At 46.4% G+C, this 26,808-nt stretch overlaps 1 protein-coding gene across 2 annotated transcripts; it reads right to left on the reverse strand.

Moving 5' to 3' along the window:
* On the reverse strand, window positions 1-26,808 carry PGM2L1 (phosphoglucomutase 2 like 1). 2 transcript variants are annotated; one of them, XM_082278536.1, is made up of 14 exons: window positions 26,517-26,808; window positions 19,410-19,577; window positions 15,050-15,156; window positions 12,899-12,983; window positions 12,148-12,231; window positions 10,152-10,345; window positions 9,308-9,497; window positions 9,008-9,105; window positions 8,012-8,189; window positions 6,397-6,490; window positions 5,885-6,014; window positions 5,284-5,473; window positions 4,867-5,000; window positions 1-3,991 (listed from the first exon to the last, which is right to left on the reverse strand). In XM_082278536.1, the coding sequence occupies exons 1-14, from the start codon at window positions 26,625-26,627 to the stop codon at window positions 3,889-3,891; spliced, it is 1,866 nt and encodes a 621-aa protein (XP_082134662.1). In that variant the 5' UTR covers window positions 26,628-26,808; the 3' UTR covers window positions 1-3,888. The 2 variants fall into 2 exon arrangements, with proteins under 2 accessions (XP_082134662.1, XP_082134661.1); XM_082278535.1 differs by lacking the exons at window positions 19,410-19,577; window positions 26,517-26,808 and adding an exon at window positions 13,661-13,783 and having other exon boundaries at window positions 15,050-15,130.

Raw genomic sequence — 26,808 nt, forward strand, 5'->3', positions numbered from 1 at the left:
TTGAGACTATGAAGGGAATATTTTATTACTTATAACACTTCATTCAGCTAAATCCACATAGCAGTACACAGAAACTCTTCAGAAAAGTGCAAATTCTCACTCTGTACTTGTAATATGCCCTAGTTTTACAGAACAGACATCGGGTAAACAGGAGTACAGATCCAGAACTCCCCAAGATTCCAGGCAAGGAGAACGATGCAACTTGAGATACTTCAATCACCTTGTACAAAGCAAAGGGAATCAAGCTGGACTGCAACCACCCAGATGTCACCATGCAAGGAGCCCCCTCTCTCTTAGTTGGGAAGAGAAGAGGACAAAAAGGGGGAGGGAAGACAAAACAAAGTGATAAAGAGTATCAGTTTTAAAATTAGAGACCATCCAGGTGCTTCCTAGGGCTGGACACACATCGCACCCTGCCCAGGGGCCAGAACCCATCGCTCCTCTCCTGGCTTCTACCATAGTGTCACACAAACACTCCTGTGAGGAAATGGGAGCTGGAACCCCTGGTGAGATCAGGAGCCTGGCAGAGAGGACACACAAAGCACTACCCGAGCAGGGCTGAAGCAGGGAGTAACTCCAGGAATGCCAACACGCAGGTAACCAACCCCCAGAGCCTGGGAGCAGGCAAGGCAGGGAAGGGAGCCCCAGGCAGCACCGGGCAACTCACCTGGACAGCTGAGCCACCACACAGGGTCTGCCCTCTTCATCTACCCCTGGGCAGCACCAGTGTGTGCTCCCCTCAGAAGGAAGGGCTGTGTGTTTGAAATGAGGGAAATGAGCAGAGCTCCTCAGGTCCGGTCCCAGGGCAGCCGCAGCCCAAGGGAACCCCAGCTCCTTGCAGTCACAAGGGAAGCAGAGCTGGCTCAGCAGCCCAACACAAAGCTCAGGGCCACAGCTGCAGCCCAGCTCTCCCTGTTGCACACATCCCTCCCTCTCTGCCACACCAGAGTTCACTGTTCCCTCACACACCCTCACAGGGACAGGAGGAGAGACGTGGACAGCACTTGAAACTATTTAATCCACACCCTGGCTGCTCTATCACAACCAGAATAAGAAATTCAGCTACAAGCTCTGCCTCACAGACACTCAGCCTTGCCTGGCTAAGCCCTGAACTTGGAAAGCTCCTGTCCCAGGCCCACAGAAACATGTCTTCATCAGAGATGAAATGGGTCATAGCAAAGGGACACACCCAAGCCCTCTGGATTTTAACGAACACTAAACCCAACTCACTGGCTGTATGACTGCAGTTTTAGCCACTGTCCAACCTTTGAAAAGGTGTGTTCCACCTGGAAGCACCTCAGAAACAACACCCACAGCATCCTTTGATCTGTGACCTGCTTTCTACTCAAGTCAGAAAAGCTTTTGTTCTTATCTGAGAAGTGTGAAAGGACAGCTGACAACTCAAGGCAGGTTGTGCACAAACCAAGTAAACTGTAACACAATGCATAACAAAGTTACAGGGCAAGGAAATGACAATTCCAGTCCTTCACAGTAACAGAAGTAAGGGATGCGAGATCAGAGGGAGGAGATAAAGGAGTTCCACAAATGGAACAGTATAAATATATCAACCAGCTCCAATACAGTAGGAAAATAACAGTAGCAGCAGTTTCAAAAAAGCAAATAGTTATCATACCCTCAAAGTACATTCAACACATTGTGCCTGCTGCTGTCATCCCAAAAGCATCACTACAGCTACAGCTCGCTGTCAAACCTACCCATGGGGGAAATCCCAGATACACAACACCCCACATCTGGGTTTTCTTCTTCAATTAAAGATATTTGGACTATGAACAGTTACCAGCTCCTAACAATGCTTATTTGAAAACATCTTGTCCATTTCTAGCACTTGCCTACTGACACAAAGCAGATCTCTGGGAAGCTGCAGATTCCTGCTCTCTGCAGGAACACAACCATCACTCACAAGACATGACTGCTACAGTAACACACCTGGTCTCATCACACACACTATGCTTTTTACAGCGTTTGTTCACAACTATGGCCAAGTCACTTGTTCTCCTCTCCACTATGTGGAGAACAAAATCCTCAATGCCTTCGGGTTCAATTGCTGCCAGTGGAAGGAATGGCAAGAGCTCCTTCAAGTTCAGTGCAGTGGGGATCCAGATTTGCACCCTTTTTGGGAAAGCAAGGCAAAGCAGCAGTCAGAAATGCCCTCCCAGCCCTACCGAGCATGGACAGCAACAAAAGCATCCTTTGAGTGTAACTGATTTTACCTGTTTTCCCCACCATGTCAGTCAAATGTACAGTCAAAGTAAAAAAGAAAAAAAAAAAAGAACAGCTTTTGGCATTAGATACATTTCACTCAATGGCAGAACAATTTGGAGATAGTTTCTCTCAAAATAAAAAAATAAATAAATAGCAGTGACAGGTCAGAATTTGTGCAACACAGACCTTCTCTACAAGTACATTCACAGACACTGAAATACTTCTCCATGGATATAGTGCAAAGCTGCTGGCAGCAGGAAACACCCAGAACTCAGGGCTCTCCGAAGCCATGGAGAGGCTACACACACAAGCCTACCCTGTGCCATGCTACAGCATCCAGCTGCGAGGGCATAACCAGAGGGAATTTGGAGAGGCAACAGCAGTGGTAAAACAACAGCTTGAACTCCAGGGCACCTTGGGGTCTTCTCCCGTCATCTCCAACACAGATCAAACCCAGCACTGAATTGCTGCTACTTCTTTTTACTTGCTGTCAGTGACAGCAGGGAGCTGGCCAGAACAAGCTGTCCTGTACCAAAACACAGCCTTTATTTCCCAAAACCATTGGATAACCACAAGGAGAACTTGGGTATTGCTTTGTTTGGGTGGGTTTTTTTGGAAAATGTGATTAGCAGTTGCTACTTGAGCAAAGGGAGAAAACAAATGAGAGAAGCTGTTAAAAATTTGTCCTTAAAGATAAAGAATAATAGTGTTTGCAAAGTGCTATTCTAACAGAAATTACCTGACAGGACCAAAAAAAAATTAAAAAGAAAAAAAACGACAATTTAATAACTGTGTCAGCCTCTCATCTCCACTTTCTTCCTTAGTTTTTTTTTAATACACAGACAATATAAATTCAGGCCAGCAAAACCCAAGAAGTCACTGACTGGCATTGTCACTCAAAGTAACTGCATACAGAAAACCAAGAAAGCTTAAGAGCCTTCAGAGCTGTAGGACAAGAAGTAGCTACAGAGCCTATGATAGTCGGAAGGGGCAATTTTACCAAGGAATGACCAAGTTCCTGCTCCTTTGGAAGCCTTGGAAAGGCACAAGGCAATTCCAACCCCAAGCTGCAGCTGTTACCACTATTTTTTCACTGCCAATTATCTTAAGACACACACAGAAAAGCTACAATGCACCAAGAACACCTTTACCAACATAAGAATTCTTAAGTAGCTGAAAAATGTCAACAATTTGCCTAAACAAGAAATGCTGAGCTCTGCTTCGATGCTTCTGGAAATGCAGACCTGTAGGGAAGGTCTCAGAGCTGCAGGGAAGAAGCAGCCTTTGTTGTCAGTTTGGAGTGATCACTCCTTTAAAACCTTTTCACACACAAAAAAGAGGTGTTTTAGGTACCTGAACTGAGTGTAAGACACGATGTGGCAGCTAAGCTCATCTGCCTCAAAGGTACTAGGGCAGTTCACTTGCATTGGCATGGGTTAATTAAACTTTTGGTCAAAAGGACTGACAACCATAACAAATTCCACCCTTTCCTCTGACTGCCTCTCCTTATCCCAATTTGGTGAAAATCCTGACAAAAGAATGCTTCTTCTTGACAGAACAAGAATGCAGCTGTTTCAAAAACACACACACACACACACACAAACATGAGACTGGTTCTGCTCCTGGGTCCTTTGTTCCACGCGGTGCCTCCCTGAGCACCGGGCTCTACGCAGAGCGCCAGGTCAGCGCGTTCTTGTCAGGCTCCAGGAAATTCTCAATCAAAGCCTCAATCAGCTTCTGGAGCTCTTCTTCCAGCACACTTCTGTCACTGCAGGAAAGAACAGGGCCAGGTCAGAGGTTTGGGACACACCCAAACATCAATAAAGAAACAGCAAGACCTGATGGGGATGGACTTGCTCTGTTGTGGTTCCTACCCAGTCATGTGTAGAGACTCCAAGCTGCCTGCTTCAACAAGCTCCTTTTCAGCAGGGATTATCATGGAATCACAGAATGGTTTGGGCTGGAAGGGACTTTTAAAGATGGTGCCCAGAGCCCTCTAGTGGCCCTTTTCTTCTTCAACTGAATTAATTTCAATTAACAGTGCAATAATCAGGTGGGGAGGCCCTGGCACAGGTAGCCCAAAGAAGCTGTGGCTGCCCCATCCCTGGGAGTATCCAAGGCCAGGTTGAAGCAACCTGGGATAGCAGAAGGTGTCCCTGCCCATGGCATGGGGGTGGAATGAGACAGTCTTTAAGGTCCCCTCCAACCCAAACCATTCCATGATTCCATAATAGAAGAGGTTTCTGTGGTGCAAACACACCCTGGATTTCCCCCCACGCATTTAAACTGGAAGAAGCTCAACGCAGGTGAACAACCTCTAGTTCCTACCCAGCAGCTCAGAGTACCACAGCAGATTCCCAAGGCAGTGGGAACCCACCTGGCTGCAAACACACTCACCAGCAGCAGCAAAAGGAAAGCCTGGATGTGGCACTCAGTGCCCCGGCTGGTTGGCCACAAGCTGGACTCTGATCTCAGAGAGCTTTTCTAGACTAAGTAATTCTGTGATTTTGTCACCTGATCACTTCTTAATTCTAAGTAAATGGAGAATGGGGTTAGTTAAAGAAGCCTCGTGTAGCAGGTGCTGAGAAGCCCATTCTGTGTCTCTCCCTGCTGTGGGCAGCCAGGGGGGCTCAGGGCACTGACCTGCGCCCGGGCAGCGCACACATCTCGGCGTAGTACTTGATCTTGGGCTCGGTGCCGCTCGTGCGCAGCGTGGCCACGCAGCCGTTCTGGAAGGTGAACGTGATCATCTGGCTGCTCTTGCTCACTGGCAGCACCTACAAAACAACAGCAGCCCCTTACTGGCACTGCAGGCCCGGCCCCTGGAAGCTGAGGGGCTGCAGGAGCACCAGGCTCAGCGAGTCAGTAAAGTCCATGGGGTGTTGTATCAGAGGAACCACCGCATTCCCCACGCAGGCAGTGTTCTCCCCAGGAAAGGATGCTGAGTGCTCTGACAGAGCTTTCTGCCCCCTCAGCTCACAGGTACATCTGCCTCTTGGCCAGTGTATTTCCCTTGCACTTTCTGCAGGCTCTCCTCTGCAAAAACACTGTGTAACTCACCGACTTCTTGTTCAGCTGGCTGCTGTCATAGCCAGTGGTGATGTCTCGGACGTGTAAGATGTTGTAAATCCCACAGCAGCTGGGGTAAGACTGAGGGCCATCGAAGTTCCGGAGCCGCTCAAATATCCTTTTGATTGTGGGAGGGTCATAGCACAGGAAATAGGAGGTCTTGGATATGTGGTACCCATACCTACAAGCAGATTAATGCTTTCAGTTGTAAAATTCGGGAGGTTTTGGCACATTTGGTGTCTTGATTCTGACAACCACAATCCTTGTTTTATTGCTGGGATCATGTCCATAGCCATTCCTTCCACCTCTGCTCTGTTACAGATCCCTTCTGGCAGTGGGAAGCCATTCCCTGTGCCCTGTCCCAAATCCCTCTCCAGCCCTCCTGGAGCCCCTTTAGACACAGTGGTATCTGCACTAGTGATGGGCTGTAACTCATCATGCATCAAAAAACCCCACAACAACTTACAATGAGAAAACATCTGAGGGACACAAACACTTAATTACATAAATTTATATTTAAATAAATATTGCTTAGATTATTCCCAGATCTAAAATACTGGAGTAGAACATTCTAATGAACAACACCACTCACGTTTCATAAATGTCAACGAGTTTCTGTGCCAGGGTCAGGCTCTGGCCCTGCAGGTAAGTTGCCATTTCAGCAATGACCACAGCTGCACTCACTCCATCCTTATCCAGCACTGACGTGCCACACATGAAGCCTAGGCAGAAAAAAGTGATGGTGGAAAAATAACCTGACATTATCACTCTGATTTACTCAACTGAAGTTTTAACCTCTGATCCTGTAAAGGGAAATTGGCCAGTACATGGAAGCTGCTTTATTGCTGCATATGCAGGAGAAATCTCATTAACTTGGGGGTTACAGGGCTGGAAAGACAATACCAGAATCAGCAAGTCAGATACAATTTATTGTTCTGGGAGTTGGCAAGTCAACTTGATGAGAGCAAAATACCAATGATGCTACCAACTACTAGGACGAAAAGTACTTTTTGTGTGTTTTATTCCAAAACTAAGATCAGTCCTTCCTATTCACATTCCCCCGCCTCAGTTCTCAGCAATTTAAAGGGATATTAGCACTCATACCAATAGACTCCTCAAATGCAAAGAGAACTTCTTTTCCATTATCTAGGAGATTTTTTACTCTGCTTCCAATCCATTTAAAACCAGGGAGTGTTTCCTATAACAGGGGAGAAAAAGAATACTTAAAATACACATCTTCAATTTAGTTTCAATTCAAAGAAAAAAGTATAGCCACTGTTCACTTCAAACTAAGAAAAACAAAAACACTCAACCAAAGAGAAAATATAATGATGTATTCTGAATTTTAGGGTCAATGGGAAGACTGCTGCAGAGTCAAAACGCTAAAGCTTAAGGACAGTTTTCTCATTTTTTTTGAAGTGATTTCCTTAAATTTAAATCTAATTAATTGACAAGCAGAATAGGGACAGTAAAGCACCACCAGCCAAGTCACATCTTCAGTTTGGATGATGAATCCAAGGGAAACAGCCACTGGATAGCATTTTCCTAGGGGATACTCAACTAGGACACGAGTACCAAACCAAGGAAAAAGTGCGTCAGGGACTGTGGTGCTCTGAGATCACATCAGATCATCTGTGGTGCTCATCAGATGAGACTAAGTTATTCAGGAGGAAAAACTACAGAAATATAAAAGCAACACTTTTAGGTGCTGGGAGGCGAGAGCACTGCTGTGAGGGGTTTTTTACATAAATCATGCAAAAGCAGTCAAAAGATGAAACAGTTTCTTAGAGAGAAGGAAGTAACAAATAAAAAAAGAGGGGGAGCTTTTAGGGGAGGCCAAGAGGTTCTGTAAATTCCCAGCTTCTCTTTCTTTCAGTCAAATATGTCCCTTTCCTATTAAAAGGAAAACAAATCAGTATTTAGAGAGAGAACCAAATCCACTGCAAGGAACTGACATTCACCCTGATTAGGCTTATCTGGCCAGTCACTCAAAACAGTTTTCAGAGTTGCTTTCAATTTTAAATTCCTCATTGTTTGGCAAAACACTTATTCCTGTTGCACATGGATTTAATTAGGACATGGATAAACAAGGCCTGGCCCTTTGGATGTTTGTGCTATGATTTTGGGCACTTGCCTCTCTTCTGACTAACATCCAACAGAAATCTGATTTAATCTGGAGGCAGGAATGATAATAACTGTCAGTCTGCAGAGGGCAAGCCCAGTTTCTTTTTTAGCAAGTTTTTAACGAAGCTGCATTAAAGATCTGAACACAGGAGTTCCTCTGCCTGTCCCAGCCTCAAGTAAATCCAAATTTAAAACCTGCTGGCACCAGGCACCTGAAGGGCCATTGTGTAACCTCCAAATGCTCATCACAAACCCATCAACCCTTGCAGTGAATACAGCATGCTGCACAAACCTCCCTGCTCTCACACAGAAGAGTTTCTCTCTAGGGAGATAACCACACCTAAGGTATTCCTGTTACCTGGAAGTCAGGTATTAATTTGTGTGCCTGTTACTGAGCTTTGCCCAAGCTGATCTCCCAGTCTGAGAACACTGAGGAGATTGAAATCGGGCTTGTCTGGGTGACAGAACATGCTCTGTGAATTGGAATCCCTCAAACCTCCCAGCCAAAAGCCTGGAAGTCCCCTGTCTGCTTTTCATTCCATGAGGTCACCAGCAGGGCTTCGGATGGAGATGACAACACATAAGCCACACTCACCTCGAAATGAAACCCCTCTTGAAGTGCAATTGCCCTCAGAATCTTGGAGGAGACCGTAGTTGCCAACATGTAAACATTGCTCACATCAGCATCCTGGGAGCAGTTCTTCCAGCGGGAAAACATCCACCAGCCGAACAAGGCTGCCAGCTCATTGCCCGTGAACACCTTCCAGCAGCCACTGCGGGGGAGAGGCAAGCTGAGGCTCTCCAGCTCGCCCAGGAGCAGCGCCCAGGGAGAGGCCTTCAGCAGCCACTGAACACCGGGATGTGAGCACAGCACCGACAAGCTGCTCTACACAAAGCCACCGTACCCACAGGACTCCACAACTCTCACACCTCAAGGACTGACAAGCCCAGAGCATTGTGCCAGCCAGAAAAGACACCCCCAGGGTCTCCTCTCTGGCAGCTCTAACACAGCTCAGGCCTTTGATTACCCAGCAGCAGGAGAGCAGTCTAGAATTGATCCATACAGAGCAGTCTACGCAATCTGTAAATTGCAGTCAGGCAGGGCCTGCACAACTTCTACTTACACAACCATCAGAACTGGGGCCTGTTAGTGGGAGAAAAATAATTTCTGTTCAATATGAACAAGCAGGGGAAAACAAGGGATTAAAATTAAAAATACTTTTAAAACCAAACAAAAAAAAGCCACCCCACCAAAAGAAGCCCATGACAACTACCAAGGAAGGTTTGCCCTTGTGATGAAAATGTAAATGAAAACACAGTGAACAACAAGATTTTACTGTCTTTAGTAACCACTCAGTTTTCAGCTGAGCTTTGTTTACTATCACACCAGTAAGTATTTAATCTACTCTTTGCTGAGTGAACTGATTTAAAATGCATTTGGAGCTATACTAAAGGATAAAACTAGGAGGAAAAAATATCCCAATAGCTAAGGAGAAGAGCGGATTGAAGACCTGTGCTGGCAACCATTTAGGGACATTGTGACTCTCCCTCTTTTCTGCAGAAAGACACAAAAAAGGATCCCATCACTTACTTGTCCTGCTGTTCTGCCACTGCCAGTCTGTCTGCGTCTGGATCAGTGGCCACTACTACTTTTGCATTTTCTTTCTCTGCAAGTCTCAGTGACAACTCCTGGTGGGAGAAGAAGGGGGGGACAGAAAACCAAAACATGAGAGAAAATAAACCCACAGCCTTGCTACTTACATCTAACACACAGCAAGAGAAAATCCCCCACAGACTGCCCACTGCATTAATACAGCTGAAAGCAGGTTCTCCCTGTTCGCTTCCTCAGCTGGTTTTCCCCCATAGAAATCTGATGAAGAAACAAAAATACCAGCACAGATTCTCCTTCTTCAGGATTTGGGCATTTGACAGTAGAGAAGTCTGGGTCTGGATCTTTTTGCTCCGGTACCGGAATGGGGGGCTGAAATCCGAAGGCTTTGAAAGCCAACTGCACATAGTCATGGCCAACTCCATGGAAAGAGGTGTGAACAAACTTCAAACTGCTCTGCACATTTAGCTCCCTGAGGGGGAAAGCAGAACTTCAGTAAGATTTCAGCTATTTAACAAGACTATTTTCCTGAGGGAAAGCAAAATAAGCTGTAATTCTTCCGTGTACTTTTCTGCTGATTTCTGCATTAATGTCAAAGGAACCAGTGAAAGTGCTTGTTTGGACTTTCACTAGAAATTGCTAGGTTAAAGCTTCTGCTCCTGGAAAATGAAATATTTACCTTCTGCTGAAATAGATCGAAGTCTCCCAAGAATAAACTATTGATTTCTACATCAAACTCAAGCTCTCCCACCACCTTTGAGATGTCATTCTAGCTCTGTTTCACATCATTCATCCTCCTCCTTTTATTCTCATCTTCTGCCACACCTAGCCTTCAGACTGAATCTTCTCACCTCTATTCTATGCACGTGCACCTCACTTTTACTCTGAATTCCTGCATTTTATTCAGAACTCTTGGAGAATATTCACCTGCATCAAATGGTTTCTATTGGGGTGCTTCACTGTAGCTTAATTCCCCAAGGCAGCTGTTTATTCTCAACCAAATGGTTTAACCCTAAGGGTGGTGGACCCTTGAATGTAATGACACATCAGAGAACACAGTGAAGTCTGCCTGCTGTCAGTTTTTCCACCTGCAACCCACAGCTTACTTAAAAACTTGATACAATACCTATGATAGCAGATCTTTGTCAGATCCTCCATGTAGCTGTCACAGATTTTTTTCAGAGGATCCTGTCTGAGGGGACTGGTGTCTACCAGATTTTCATTCCAAGAGCCATTCCATGGTTCAACACACTCTTCTATACATTTTATAATTTCCTTATCATGAGGAGAGGTTATCTGTGCTCCATTTTCCCAATAAACCTGAAGGAAGTAAGTTGAAGGAAAACAAGACACAGTTTATTTAGAAGGATTATTAACCTGAGAAATTCTTTTAGCTATAGGATTCCACCTACTTTGTGCTTAGGTCATACAGAGAAGTCAGCATCTGACTGGCTTGATTCTCAAGACATCTGGAGTCATTCAACATGAGCCTCTGAGTTCATGATTGCAGTTGTGCTAAGTGGAGCTTACACAGCAACACAACCTGTTTCCATAAAAGCTGGTATTTAACTACTACAGCTGAAATATCAGGATGTGAGAAACCAAAACCGGGCACTTTTATCTGGGAGTGCTGTGCAAGCTGTAGCAGCAGAAAAACATCACCTTCTCCAAGGCTGGCATTCCTCTTGAAAAAGGAGCACGACTTGTTTTTGAACCCAAAGCAAAACAGATAAGCAGTGTGCCAAGGTCCATGTTTTTCCACAGCTGAACAACTGTAATCTCTCAGCTGCTAACACTATCCAGAGTGGAAACACCATATCTAACCCTCAGCTACAAAAAAAAGTCTTTGTTAAAGAATTATTTAGAGGCCAATTTTCCCACAGTCTGTTGCAAATAGCATGGCTGAGCTCACAGTGCAGACTCTGCCCAGATAATCTGCCTCTTTTCCTGTCAGTGTCCTCTGGGTTTGTCACCTTCAGTTAAAATTGTCCAAAACCTTCAGAAGCTGCTGAAATTCACATGGGAAATGGTGAAAGATGAAACAGCTCTTGGGAAAGACTAGGAAACAGACGTGTATCCTGAGAAAAGTAAACCAGGAAACAAACCAGTACCCTGAGAGAAGTACACTGCTGTGCATCAGAAGACACAAACAAAATTGCTTCTTGACAAATGAAGCACCTGGGAAATTCACATGGCTTCTTTCCTTTCTCATTGCTGCAGCTAAGCAGAAGCAAAAGCTGGTGAAGAACTTCACAGCTTGTTCCAGGGAAGACAAGAGCAGTTCAATCACCCCCAAGAGTTCTCTCTGGGCACAGCAGGACTGCCTTTCCTCACATTGCCATCACTCACTGCCCTGACACAGGGCTTCTAGAATGCTCTGCTCAGTTCAAGTTGAGAGTTTAGTTCAGGTTCTTACAAAGTTGAGGAAGGAAATACTCAGTTAAAACATCGCATTTGCTACTGTGGATGGTTTTATTGTCCCAGGCTTTCAAAGTGAAGCCACCCACCCCTCTTCAATGCCCAGAAAACCAGGGAACACCACACTGCTACTGAGTTTTATTAATCCACTCTGAAATCTTTTCCATCTTCAGCACAGTCCCAACTGTGTGCATTAATTCACCTCAGTTCTGACTTTGTTTTAAACTGATTTTTAAGCCTAAAAACACACAAATTGCTGGAGCATTTCTTCAGCTGCTGATTAGACTCTATGGAATGTCACTACAGATTTATGCTCGAGATACACAAACTGTGTGGTCTTATGTTCTCATCACAGAGGAGTGTGTCAAGTCATACAAGCGAATTACTTTAAATAACTCATCCTTCTAATGGACACATACAGAAAAAATTTTTTCATCATGAGGGTGGGCAGGCCCTGGCACAGGGTGCCCAGAGCAGCTGTGGCTGCCCCTGGATCCCTGGGAGGTGCCCAGGCCAGGTTAGACAGAGCTTGGAGCCACCTGGGCTAGTGGAAGGTGTCCCTGCCCATGGCAGCGCATGGGCTAGATGAGTTTTACAGTCTTTTCCAAGCCAAACCACTCCGTGGCTCCCACAACGGGCCAAGCACATGCAGGGAATGCAGGAAAGCAGCCGGAAAGGCTGTGACACTGTGACCAAGGCCTTACCTTGTAGCCATTGTCCTCCTTGCGGTTGTGGGAGGCCGTGATCATCACCCCAGCCACAGCTCCGAGCTGCTGCACGGCGTAGGGCTGCAAGGGAACCCCGAGACAGCATTACCCAAGGGGTCTGCCACTAAACTCGTGTTAGGGGCACAGGTAGGCCATGGGACCCTACAGAGGTGGCTTTTATCCCGGCACCAGTTTGTCTGAAAACCCCACGCATGAACACTCTGCACTGCCTCCTGCAGCCAGTAGTAGAAAGCTGGTTCTAATTCATCTCCATAAAAATATTCCTCTTATCAAATACAAAAAAGCAATCATTAACTGGCCAACTAAAGAAAGCCTACACTCAGGTTACAGGAGCACTTAGGAACAGGCTGAGACAGAACAAAGGAATTCACAGAAAGGCTTGTTGAAAAACAAAGTACAGGTGCTCCAGGCATTTCAGTCCTCCCCTCAAACCAAGATCCACAGAATACACAGCATGCTGGAAGAGCTTATGGAACACAAGCAAGGATTTAAAACCATGCAAGGAAAAGCTGCTGTGCCTAGAAGAGTATTTTTGAGATATTAAAAGCAGAGGCACTGAGGAATTCAGTGACATCCTTGTTACAGCCTCCTTGAAGAGCCAAGTGCACCAAGCAGCCTCTATTTTTCTGTGAAGTAACACTTTAAGACAATTGCTGGTTCTTTTTCAGCAAATTCAAATACTCCCTTAACTGTGTGGTGCAACAATACAGACAAGAAGGTGACTCACCACAAAGGGGGTAGGGACATAAGTGGAGAAGAAGTACACAAGTACATCTTTCGCCAGCAGGACTGCTGCAGTGAGCTTTGCAAGCCTACCAAGAGGAAAAAGAAAATATTCAGTCACTGCAGCTCCCCAGGACAGCCCAGCAGCCAGATGGAATTCCTGTCACCTTCAGGCACTTGTTTCTTAAAGCACTGTGCTGCTTTTGGGCTTATGCTAAGAGGGCTATCCTACAAACTGCACAGTCAGGGTAACAGTTTTCAGGCTGTAGAATCTGAGACAGCACTTTCAGCTGCTGCCTGGACAGTGCAAGGCACTGCAGTCCCTCACCCAAACAAAGCAGATATCCCACGCAAAGATACAGAACCCACTGGCAGAACACCCACCCTTTGCTCAAGGACAGAACCAACTTCCCAGAAAGTTCAAAGCACCAGATGTCTGTAACAGCAGGTTTGGAAAGGGATTTGCTACCCCACACAAAGCTCATTTGCCAGCCCTGCCCAACAGCTTCAGACAATGTCCAGGAAGCAGATCTATTCCTAAAATGTATTTCTGCAAAGCAGCACCCCTTATTCCAGAAACAGGAACAGTGCCCATAGTTCTAAATCTTGCTTTTATAATAAACTTGCCCTTTCAAGCAACAGGGGAGCTCATTCTCTTCCAGGTAACTGGTATGAAACTTGATTGGCACTCAGGTACCCACAGCTCAGGAGGCAGTGGGAAGTCTCAGAGTCAAAACAGATGAGAGATTAAATGGCATAAGCTCACCTTGCTCCCTTGTTCTCACAGACAAGCATTAATACTGACTTCCTTCTCTCCCATCACCAGCAGTCCAAGTTCCACTGACTCAGAATTTCACTACAGCACCTGTCAAATGCCACCTGAAACCACCTGGAAGAGTTTGAGAGCTCAGCTTGGAGTTGAAGCTACTAAAATTCTGCTTGGTTTACACCAGCTTCATCACAAGACACAGCTGGATGGTCTGCCATCCCCCTGGGCCCTGCTGCCCACACAGTGCTGGAAAAGCACACTGCTCCCACTGCAAACACTCTCTTGGGGGAGTTCAGTTCGATTTTAGCACTGCTGGAAGGGTGCATTATCCCAGGAGACAGGAGGAGCACATGGTTGAGAACTGAGGTGCTTCTGGGACATGTGAAACAACACCAGGCCTAAATTCCAAGCCTTGTGTGGCTCAAAAGGAACATTGCTCTTACACTTGCCCATTTTTAGCCCGTGCCTAGCCCACACAATCTGGGTTTGCACACAACTGGCAAATCCAGTGTCACAGGTGAGTTTAAACCCCTCATGCCAAAGCCTGGGGGATGATGGGCCACATGTACCCCGAGGCCCAGGGGAGAGGCACGCAGGAGAAAGGAGAAACTCCTGGCAGACAGTCACTGCATTCTGTGCTCTGGTATACCAAGGACATCTTCATCCCTAAAACATCAAGTACTACAAAAATTCTTTTTAAAGGAACTGTGTTAGTTACAACCATAACTACAGTAATTAACTTCTCATTACCTAAATGCCAATTAGCTGCTGGGTTGGCTTTTTTGCAAGGCATGCCATTACCACATGCGTTTTGCTCCCCAAATGACAAGGGATTAAGATTTCTTAGAGAATTCAGGAAGCAGTTTTCTCCCTTTTCCTTGCAAAGAGCACTATTTGCCATTGTTGGAAGTCTGCATTTTAAGCACTCCGGGTAAAATCCAAGTAAAACCCCCAGTGAAAACACACTGGGTTACAGCAGGCTGCAGGTGGAATTCTTCTCCCCTAGGCAAGCTTAAATCAGGTGTGAAATACCAGAGAGTGACAGAGTTAGAAGTGCATTAATATTTAGGGGTTTCCAGCTGGATGTTAATACTCTGAATTTACCTTCATATTTAAATTTGTCCCCAGGCATATCAAGCTTAGTGTTCTTGAGCATTTAATCTGTAAATTCTCTGGTGGAATAAACAGCCTTACACTCCTCATTTGCTGGCCAACTGGCACCACAAAGGATTTAGTCTCAGCCCCTCTTCATTACTATTTAAATGGACTAAGGGAGAGGAAAGAGGGGGCCCAGTTCATCACAAACAGAAAAAGTGCTGATAGAACAGAATGCATTTACAGGCACAATTTCATTTCTAGTCTTGCAGATGTAATCAATACTCATACTTCTTACTGCTGCAGTTGCTGGTGACCTGACCTCGTGTGTCATATCCAACAACAAAGCCTCTCTGCTTAAAGTCTGAAAAGTTCCTCTCAAGATACTTGTAGATCCCCTGGAAAAAAAAAAAAAAGGAAAAAATAATTAGCTGCAGTGCAGCACACACAAACGTTAAAGGTGGTCTCCCACAAAGGATGGATCATATCAGTAGGCAAAATACAGCTCAAACACATCAATAGTGATATTCACAAAAGCTGCAGTGGTCTTCCCCCAGTGTTCACCGAAGGAAAGCAAGTAACCAGAGAAACAGCTGTGGGAAATAAAAGGGAGTGGAACAACAATAAACCCTCAGCAGCAAACACTCATTTTCAATCCACACTGTGCTTTCATTTATTCAAATCATCTTCTTAAAGACTGAATTGAGAAAAATCCATGTTTTCAACTCCATCCACTCAAGCAACACAAGATGTGCCAGCCTAGTCTTTATCTCTCTGCCCACAGTGCAAGTCAGACATTTTCACCATTGTTTCCAAAGTGTTAGTCATAAATCTGCCTTAAAAATCAGGGAATGGCTTGGGTGGGAAGATCAGCTTTTACTCCAGTTTCACCTGCCCTGCAGCCTTCACATCCATTCATTTCCCAGCCAGAATCTCTCTGGAGATCCATCACGGAAACAGCCCACGGTGGATCAGCAGTTTTAGATAAAAAGATGGAAGCACTATTGTCAATGGAAGTTTCCAGAGGCTGCAGTTCCCCACAGGCAGACAACACAGCACAGTGAACTTAACAGAGCCACGCTGATCCCATCAACACTGCCTCCTACAGAGGTACAAGTTGCCTCTTGATGGCAATGGGGGTGTTTTGTACCAGCATTAAACAGATTTTTTCCCCCACCAGTATTTAGTGCAATTCTTCAGGATGTTTTCATCTGGATCTGACTGGGTATCTGGAAAGCCAGCCTGACTCCTACCCTGGAATTGAGCCAAGATCCATTATTTTAAATGGCTTTGGCCCTTTAGAATCACAGCATTGTGAAGGTTGGGAAAGGCCTCTGAAATCAAGTTCAAGCAGGCACTCCAAGGATGTATTCCAAAGCATGACCTAGTGGATACTGGCTTCTCTTTGGAGAGCTCTCTCAGCTGCAAATGTGGAGGGATTTACAGAGAGGGAGGAAAGAAATCCTTAAAATAAAGATAACTCTTTGAATAGTGGCAGGTCTGGAGGCTGTGCCACAGCAGAATCACCTGCTGAAGTCACCTTCACACTGAGCCCAAAATACACAAAATGTTTACCCTGCCCTGACAACCTGCCAAGAGCTTTCACTCACAGCTGCAAAGAGGAGAGAGGAAGGGGAAAAACACATCCAAGTTGACTTGAATAACCTGAATAACATCTGAAGACATGAACTGCAGATTCCTTAGAATAGATCCCTTATTCAGGCTAAGATTTTGTATGAAGAAAAACAGCAATGTCTTTACTGTCTGCTGTGGAGCAGGTTGTTTAAAATTAATCCCTTAAGCTCAGCCACAGACCCCACAGCTGAAGTTAACTCAGTCCTACCAGACTTGCTTGCTATCCAAACATCTTTGTGAAAGCTGCAGGAAATAAAGGTACATCTATAAATGTCAGTGAGGAAGTGAATGCAGAGCCTTTTCACTGTCTGAACCCTCCAAGGGTAGTTAAAACTCCAGCACCTCCGGGGTTAAGTCCTCCCTTGAAGAAGTTCCTCAGTTGAAAGAATTTCTACTTCCCTTTAACAAGACTCAGGTTTTGATAGTGTCCCTAATTGCTACAGCTATTACACTCCCACCACATCTAAACAAGGCCCAGGTGCACCTTGTGGTGATAATTAATGGCTCATTAGCTCATCCCAGGGCAGTTAGGAACTCCAGCACCTCTAGGGTTAAGTCCTCTCTTGAAGTTCCTCAGTTTAAAGAATTTCTATTGCCCTTTAACAAGACTCAGGTTTTGATAGTGTCCCTAATTGCTACAGCTATTACATTCCCACCACTTCTAAATAAGGCCCAGGTGCACCTCGTGGTGATAATTAATGGCTCATCAGCAGGTGTCAGCACAACTGCATAACCCCCTCAGATCTAAGCCAAAATGCTCTTCAGGTGACTGAGGTATCACGATTACCTCTCCCACCGCGTGGTTCAGGTGATTTCCTGATGCAGAATCCATGGAAGAGAACAAGTGTACATATCTGCAGCATGTCCAGTCCCTTAAGCTCAAGTTCAAAAGAGAAGGGAGGGAAAAGCAATGGCATCAAAAGTAAGATGGAAAGATTTTTGGTTGATGAAATCCAGAGAGGTAGGAACAGCTTTATGAATTCCAGCATCTAAATTTTTCAACTATTACCTCTAGCTTTGCTTTTTAAGCAGCAGGAAACTCCTTGATGCAAAAGTGACTGGTTTTGTCACTGCGGAGATGAGTGACAGGTTTCTGTCCCACTGATAAAAGCACCTGGACATGCACAAATAGGACAAAAGCCAAGGAATCAGAGCTCTACAAGGAGTTTATATACCTGCAATTTTCAGCAGAGTCCAAAGCAACTGCTGAATATTCCGCACCTTCCTGGATCTGACTTCACATAATACCAGTATAATCAAATCAAATGAAAAAGACCTGATCAAGTGAAGGACAGAACACACATGCAACTTCACTATGGCTTATTTTAATTGAAGGAAGTGTTAATTACACTCAAGTCTGCTATCTGACCAGCTGTTTATTCCTGTTCCAGGTAAGGACAAATCCAGAGAGCCAGGGCTGCCCATGCTCAGACCAGGTTCAGCAGAACTGTTCCTGCCCTCAGCTTCTGAAACAACAGTGCTCAAACAACAATGAAATCTGCTGCAGTTTACTTCAGAAACAAGTTCTAATCCACTTCCCAGAGGCTGCTTTTCTCAGCTCAATACACAGCTTTAATAAACAACTAAAAATAGCAGCTGCGCAGAGGGAGCAGACGCACACACCCCCAGTTTGTTACTCTCAAAAACCAGCAATGCCCATGAAACTGAGCTTGCCAACACATTCCCTGCCAAGCAGAAGGGAAGCTTTCCCTTTCTGCCAGGAATGTGGCTGAGCCAGCAGACCCACGCTCGCTCCTGCTCCGCCAGCCTGAGGCACAAAGGGAGCAGGCGACGCTCAGAGCGCCGGCACCTCCAAACCCAACAGCAGGGAAATGATGCGCAGAAACCTCCTCTGCTTCCAGGAAAAGAGGGCTTGTTCAAAGTAGCTCAGCTGCTTTTCACCATGCCACCACTGGCAACTAAATACTGACTTTTAAACCCCTCTTTTCTCAGTCTCCTCACTCTGCTCTCACTGCATCCATGGAGTCCACCTAGACCTGTTCACGCCATTACAGCATTCCTGGCAGAGGAGGTTGGCACACCCAATTCAGGAAGGGCAGAATCACAGGAAGCATCATTCTGAGATGTGTCCAGTTTACAGATCAGACACCTAAAGAAAGCTTTTTGTTAGATCCAAGAAGATCCTGAAAAGAAAAACTGTCAGAGAGAAGGCTGGGTTTCAAACCAACACTTGGACACAAAACCTCTCTAAACAGTACTGGAATCTGGCTTCCCACAAGAGTGTGGGCTCCAGTTGTACAATTCAGACAACAATGTCAAACAGCTTAGGAGAGTCCCAGCTGTTCCAAGTTGTAAGCACATCACTCCATCCTTGGCCAACAGAAAGCATTTCAATCACATCTCCATAAGGAGGTCAGAGCACCAGCCTGCCAAGAGAAACCACCTAAAAAGTGCACAGTATTAAATGAGAGATTTTACCAACCCTTTGTAAACCATGCAATAAAACACCTTTGATCATATGGCTGAAGTTCCATTTCTACAAAAAGTACCTGTCAAAGCAGGTAAGATTCAGTAGTTTTGTCATAACAAACATTTTCTTGGTTTTCCAAGTTCAAGGGTTCCAAATATATCAGCTCATTCTATTTTCAATAGTCAAGGCTAAAGGTGGGAACAGATAAACTGCTTCAGTATATTTAAAATACTCAGTCCATATACGTCCACAACTTGTGCTAAAAAAGAAAGAAAAGCCTTGGTTGGTTGGGGCTTTCCTATTTTGGTTTGGGGTTTTTGTTGTTTTGTTTTTGACAAATACTACAAGTTCTCACAGAAGCTCATGATCTCCAGCTACAGGGCTGTGATACAGACGAACCACTGGCCAAATTCCAGCCCACTCCCACCTCTCCAAGCCACTTCATTTCCTCTGAGCACCGAACCTTTCCTGCTTCCCCGCCGCTGCTGAGCGGCTGCTGCATCCCAGCCCCGGGATTTCAGCAGGACGCTGATCCTGCACGCTCCCCGCGGGGCAGAGCCTCTCCCACAGCCATGCCCAGCTCACCTGAGTGGACTGGATGACCGTGAGGTCGTTGATGTAGCAGAAGCCTGCTCCCATGGCCGAGCGCAGCCCGGCCGTGCCGAAGGTCAGCCGGCAGCACAGGCGGTCCCGCAGCTCCTCGTGCCGCCCGTTCTGCAGCAAGCTCTCAATCTGCTCCTTGGTTTTCTGGTTCTGCAAAAGACCATGAAGCTCTTCATTCAGTGCTTGAAATGTGGAGCTGAACTGTACATGCTCATTAGTTCTAAGTTACTCCTAGAGCAAATTCCTGCTATCCTTTAAAATGCCTGTGCACCAGCCTTCACTGTAACTCATTTCTATCACATTCTTCCCACATCATCCTTATTAACAAAAGATTCAAGAGCTCTTGCTGCTACTGATACACTGATGTGTTTGTCTGGTCATTGAGACACCTTCCAGCTCCTCTGTGTGAGGAGCACAGACTTTGGAACACGTTTTTCCAAGGCAAGTAACACAACTGAATTCCCGATCTGTGCCGCTGGAAGACAGACAAAATCCGAACTTCAAAGCAGTGCTTCCTTCCTCCCCACCCACAGGAAACAGGCACAGCAAAATCGTGGGACTTGCAGGATGGTTTGGGTTGGAAGGGACCTTGGAGATCATCCCAGCCCTGCCATGGACAGGGACACCCTGCACAGGAGGAGCAGGTTGCCCCAAGCCCCCCCAGCAGTGGCCAGGGTGCTTTGCAGCCAGCTGGATTCTTACCCAGAGTGATCCCTCTCTTCAGTCAGTTTCCCTAGATCTGCACCACCATCACGGCTGAGAACCTGTAAGTGCACAAGCTGCACACTGCACACCTCCACTATTTGTTGCTCATAGTTATCCAACAAATACTGAATTAACTTGGGCACCAAGAAACTCAGCCTGTCTGCTGACACCCAGTTTGGACAAGGCACCTCCCAGATCCTACAAACACAGCAGAGAAGGAGGAAGAGGCAGTGGTTACACAGCTGGAAAAAAACTGACTCCAGATGTGTAAAACACAGGTCTGGTGGCACAAGTGCTTCTCAAGTGGTGCTGCTCCAAGCAGGGTCACAAGGAAGGGTTAAAAAAGGCAAATGGAATCTGCAGGGCAGGGGTGAAGCACCCCTGACATTTAAAATAGAGGTCAGCCAGCTCCAGCAGCACTGGGAAACATGCTCCACACAGAGAGGGGGAGGTTCTTCAGGAGGATTAGAAAAATGCTGGGAAAAGCACAAAGATATGAGCTGTGCACCTTCACTGGGAGAAAAAGTAATCAATAAAACTCATTGAAAAATCTGAAATTACTCCTGCAGCTTGATAACACACCCTGAACACTAGACATGTGAATTTAAAATAACTTTTTATTTCTGTATGCTCTAAAATAAAAGGCAAGCCATTATTGTCCAGGCTCCTGGATGGCCTGGCAACCACAGCAAGACATTGCTCACTACACAGCTAAACGCAGGCCTAAAAAGAAAACCAAAACAACGGGGCACAACAAATATTAAACTGCAAAAGTGGAAGTTCTTTCTCAGCTATTCATGGGCAGCCAACCAGGAAACAAATGACTGACATGAAAAGAGTCTAAGGCAAGAGTACTGAAAACCTCATTTCACACTACCATAGTGCACGGGTTTGCTTTAAAATAAGGTTATTAAATTACACAGCATCCTTGATAGCTTTTCAGGACACACTGCATTGCTTCCCTGCAAAAATAGAATAGAAATTGCACATTCCATAGTTTATGGGGCTTTGCAAAACTGAGGCAAGACCCAAGCAATAGCACAAACATTTATTTTACAAATACATTAAAAAGCATTTTTCACTGAAGCTACGTAATTTGTTTCCTAAGGAATAAAAATGAGTTGGCCAAAATAGCACCCAAATAACATTTTAATTTGCTCAGGTCACACTCAGTTAAGCTGAAGTTGCAGAAAATAAAGGAGGAGAAAGAAGTTACAAGTGAAAATCTCCAAGCTTTCTACAAACAACCTGAAACCCCCAGGCCAACAGAAAGAGGGGCATAAATTCAGAAGTGCTGATGATCTCTATCTCAGTCTGGGTTCTAATGCTACTGAATGTATAAGCCTGACCCTCAGACAGCCCTTATCCCAGCCTGACACCATCCTTCCAGCTTGTCCTTTCCCTCCCAGCTGGAGCTTCCCACCCTATGGCCCAGCTTAGCTTCTTGCAACACAGCCTGGGTCTGAGCACCATCTGCCACCCTGACCTCGGAATTCCAGAGCAGCTTCCACTGCTGACACTTAACCCCATTGCAAACCCTGAGAAAAACAGGGGGTTTTGCTGGCTTGCTCTGCAGTTATGAAATCAAGTCATGCATCTGAAGGTCTCACAAGGGCTTTTGTGATGGTTCATCTTTCCAAGTACAAAATAGAAAAGTTCCTTAGAGATTTTAAGACTACAGTATTTGAAAGATTTTTAACATCCTTAAAAAAAAACCCAGATACAAAACTGCCTAACGCTTCCTATCTTCAGCAGATATAAACTAGGCTGTTTGATACAAAAATAGTCAGTCCTTAAAAAGGCAATGCTTTAAGACATCCCTGCACCTCGACGGATCTAACAAAGCAGTTCAAATTCTCATGAGTGAAGAGCTCAGAGGTTGTAGTGTTTCATCTGAAGTCAAGCAGCACGTGGATGATGATGATATGAAAACAGCATTTATTTTGACACCCAAACGTGCCAAATCTCTGCACTGCTGGCCAACCAACCTCCCCGGGATGGCGGAATGCTTTGGGTTGGCAGGAGCTTAAAGCTGAGCAGGGAATATCCCAGCAGCTTGCATGACATCCAGCAGAAGCAGCACCAACTCTTCCCAAACAGGGAAGAGAGACCCCTCAAAGCCCCACACTGCTACTGGTTTTCCAAGGGTTATTTACTGGTGGAAAAGGCCCTGCATTTGGTTACCAAATATCCACTGACTCCTAACTCTAGTGTTATTTGATGAATGTCTGCTGGATGCAAGTATTCATTACTACCTTTCCTCTAACTTGCTTAACAACACCAGAAACTTTCAACCAAAAAATTCCATCACTTTTCAAAAATTCACACCTTCCAACCTTGCCATCAGCACCAGAATTTCTATAGAAAACTCCATACATTTATTTGATCACCCTCCTAAAACACCAGGAATACTTCAACTTGCTAATACATGTATAAATAAACACATGACACCTCTCTAATAGACACATGTATACAAAGAGTCTATGATACCCAGTATATATGTGTATATAATAAATCTATGATACTGACCCAACACAGGTGACACCTCCCTGATCTATCTGTGTTCCCTGTGGTGCCACACCACACATCCCCAAGTGCTTAGCACACACAGCACAGTCTGTAAAGGCCAGGGGAAGGCCAAGGCCACAATCAAGAGGCAACAGCCACCGCTCCCGCTGCAAAAGGGTCCTGCCCACAGCCAACTGCACGAGGAGGTGGCAGATAAGGTGACAGTGGCCCTGGGCGAGGCTCTTGCTACCTAAAGACACCCTGCTGGGGCAGAAAAGGGATGGAAGGACAGGACTCTGGCTGGTGTTTGGGCTAGGGATGGGTGAGCTGGCATTGCCACAGGGAATTCCGGCTCCTCCAGCACAGCACATCTTCCCTGCATGTCCCTGCTGGTCCAGTCCCCTGGCCCGGATTGTCCCCGAGTAGCAGCTCTGCCCTCACCTAATGGCCAATCCTGGAGCACCAACCAACAGCATGCAAGTGCCCCCAGGCACCTTCACCTGCCACTTCAACATGTAAATTTGTGAGGCACCCCTAATTTCTCAGTAGCTTTGAGGCTTGCCATGGAAACATGGGAAGTGGAGAGCAACCAGAGCCCAGGCAGTGCCTTCCCACCCCATCTCAAGCCGACTATTGTCCCCTGTACACCCAGACAGGGCTCTCACTCTTGGAGAGCAGGGCTTGGCACTATTGGCAAGCTGGGAGGAGAGAGGATACGGTCAGAACCTTCCCCCCATCAGTACTTCGCATTCCCTGCCATAAAGAAATGGAAATCAGAAGGATTTGGGACACAGACAGACAGGCTGCTGCGTGGGTGACAGACTGAACATTGTTCTGTGCTCACATAAACACCAGGAAAAAAAGTTCTGTAATATTTTTTCCTCTAAAATTATTACTCTACGTATATACTTAAATATAACAACCATTTATAAGAAGCCACTGCCAGAATCAGAACTCTGGGGTCACAACCTGCAGGAGACTCTGCAACACCTTTCAGAAAGGCTTGAAGTTTTGTTAAACAAAAAATAAATATATTCTCCGCCAAATTTTCAGTTTTCCATGTACTGCACAGTTGCCTGCTGAGGCACAACCACACTTGTTTGTGGCTCATCAGGATTCAACCTTTGGATCAAGTGGAGAATTAAAGACAAGGGCATTAACTGAGTACTTCTTATGGTTCTTTCACACCCAACCATGTTAATCGTGTGTACTTACCACCAGAGTTAAGTTTCAAAGCTAATACCCTGTCAAAATCACTGGCAATTGACTACTCTCACATCCATCTTTTTTTTGTTTTCCCCACACTCTTTGCATGTGTAGCTGGAAGAAGGAGGAAAAGTCTCAAGTGCCTTGAGTTTCAATGAATTTTTCTGTGGCCTTGATTTACACAACATTATTCTTAAATATTCACTTAAAAAGTATCAATAAGCAAAAACTTTGCAAGTCAAATGACTGGAGCAAACTACTGGTCCCAAACTATCAAGTCCGCTTCCTCTTGAAAAGGATCTCAAAAGCCCCAAAATTGAGAACACCACCAAAGGACACTCCAAAAGCACCCCAAAACCACCTTATCAGCATGGAAGAACTCTCCACACTACAGCTGAGACAAGGATACCGAGTCCATGAATTAGTAAAATCAAGTGAGAACGCAGTGAATGGGGCCTGCACAAACAGCTCCTGGATAATTAATTCCAGCTCTCCCCCCCGCCGCCTCGTGAAGTGGAACCAGTGCCTTTAAGAGCCAAAGCTTCCCCCAGGTACCCCCAGCCAGGAGCAGTGCGTGTACAAAGGCTGCTCTGAGCCACTTGCCACACAAGCCAGACTCCTTCAGGAGACCCGAGGCAAATGTGGAAGTACAATAGGAAAATTGGGAAGTGGATGAAAGGGAATTAAAGGGCGACAGTGGAGAACAATGAGTAATTGGTCACACACTTTACCAGGGAGGATCGAACAAAGGGCGCTGCCTTGTGCCTCCGAGCCTGACTCAAACACCAAAGCAGCAGCTAAGGGGACAGAACAGGAAGGGAGGGAATGCCAGGAGCATTGATGAGGATGCTGGTGAGAAGGGGAGGAAAGCAGGATGCTCACCCCACAGCCAGGTTTCCTCCACCCACGCAGGGTTTTAGGTGAGGTGAGCACGAACACCCAAACCACAAAGGACAGAGAGCACAACTCTGGTAATTAATTACAGCAGGCAAATTTCAATTAAGCTAGAGGACAAAAGCCTCCCACAGCTGGGAATGGAGTGCATAGATTTTTCCTTGATCAGAGGCAACAAAAATCCCTGCAGCTCAAGAAGCTGGGGGTGGGAAGGGGGGTCCAGTTTGATAAGCAGCAAAGGCCCCATTGCCTCGGTTTGTGGTGAAATACAAGAGCATTGGCCCAACAATCCCTGCCCATGCATGCCGTATTTCCTGGTTTCCCCTTGCCTTCACCTGGTTTGTTAACACCTCTCCTGAACGACCCCCGGCCCCAGCAAGCAGCCCCCAGTCCGCCTCCTCCTCCAGGTGATTTTGAGTTGTCAAATGTCCCAGGAGCTCTCTTGGAAACCTCCCCAGGTAGTTCTGAATTCTCCAAGTTCAGGCAGCTTTATAGGAAAGGTCATGTTTGTCACCTAGGGAAGCAAGGGCAAACAGGTACACTCACAGTGACCCTGCACTTGGTATTTTATTGATTAATTACAGCCTGAGAAGCAGCTCTAGAAATGGGGATATTGCACTGTTGCCAGTTTTAATCTGAATATTCTTCCCCTGGTGGAAGTTCTCTGACCTTACACATTTTTCGGAAAGACAAAACAACCTGTTAAAAACAACGTCTTGTTAGTGTATTGAAAGGCTCTTGTTATAAAAAAAAAAGCATTTACTGGAGTTCAGCCTGGGTTCTCAAATGTGTTATCAGGAATGCTATTTCCTTTTTCCACTCCTTCCCTCCCCCGTGCCACTATTCCCGGATATTTTCACAGCAGCAGCTCTGAGTGCAGAATGTGCAGATGGCACCTGTTAATTTCTGCAAAGCTGCGAGGAGAGACCATATTTCCAAGTAGGAGAAAGCTCCTCTAAGAGCCATCAGGTGGCATTTGCCTGCAGCCCTCCTGCTTTGATCCTGACAGGATGAAACCAAAGAGGAAACAGTACCAACACGCTGGCAGCCCTAATTAATAAAACTAATGGCCAAATAAGTTCAGGAGATAAAAACCTAAAAAAGATAAAGGAAAAAGCATTCAGAAGCCTAAACCACCGGTGTACTGGTAGTTTACCCTCCCCCATCATCAAGGTATTTTTTTAAAGCACAGGCCATGATGGCTGGACAAACCAGCTGCCAAAAAAAACCCCAAAAACCCCAAAGTAACCCTTTCAGCGACAGGATAAGCAAAACACCCTCCAGTACCACACTGTTACCACAGCTTTGGGTGGCTTAACCCGAATTAATCAAGCCCGCAGTGCTCCTGACACCATGTTGAAGCCCAAAAGAAAAGGGGAATGCTGGAACCCGGCTTTTCTTTTCTGGGGAGGGGTTAAATTCAGGCATCTTAGGAAAACAGACTCATGCCGCATTTTAATGAGCCACTGCTCCATCCCTCCCGCCACCTGCCTGCGCCAGCCGAGGAGGGAGCCGGCGGGGCAGGCGCGGTGCTCCATGCGCCGGGATGGCATCATCCATGCCCAGCCCCGCGCAGGTGAGCGCCGGGCGGCCGCACCTTGCCCGCGCAGCTGGCGGCTCCTCGGGAGCACCCTCGGGAGCACCGGCCGGCCCAGGGGCTGCGTTCCGAGCGGCGGCGAGGGCGATGGGGCGATGGCCCCGAGGTGTCGCAGGCGCTGTCGCACCGCGCCGGGAAGGGCAGGGGCTGTGCCGGGGGAACTGCCGACGCTCGCCCACCTTGTCCCAGCTCAGCCACTGCCACACCGCCTTGTCCAGCTGCGCGTCGCCGGTGCTGCGGGCCACCAGCACGTTGGAGTTCACGTCCCCGGGGGCTCCGCAGTCACCCATGGTCGCGGGGAGGAGGAAGGGGATGAAGACGGAGAAGGTGCCGCTTCTTCACTTCGCCACGCCCGCCGCGGCACCGCGCATCGCTCGGGGGAGGATGGTGGCAGGGAGAGGAGGCGGAAGAGGGCGAAGGGTGCCCGAGAACCCCCCCAGGGCCGGCTTTTATCCCCGCCCGGCGCGCCCA

The sequence above is a fragment of the Coloeus monedula genome (assembly GCF_965178545.1).
Source record: "Coloeus monedula genome assembly, chromosome: 3".
NCBI lineage: Eukaryota > Metazoa > Chordata > Aves > Passeriformes > Corvidae > Coloeus > Coloeus monedula.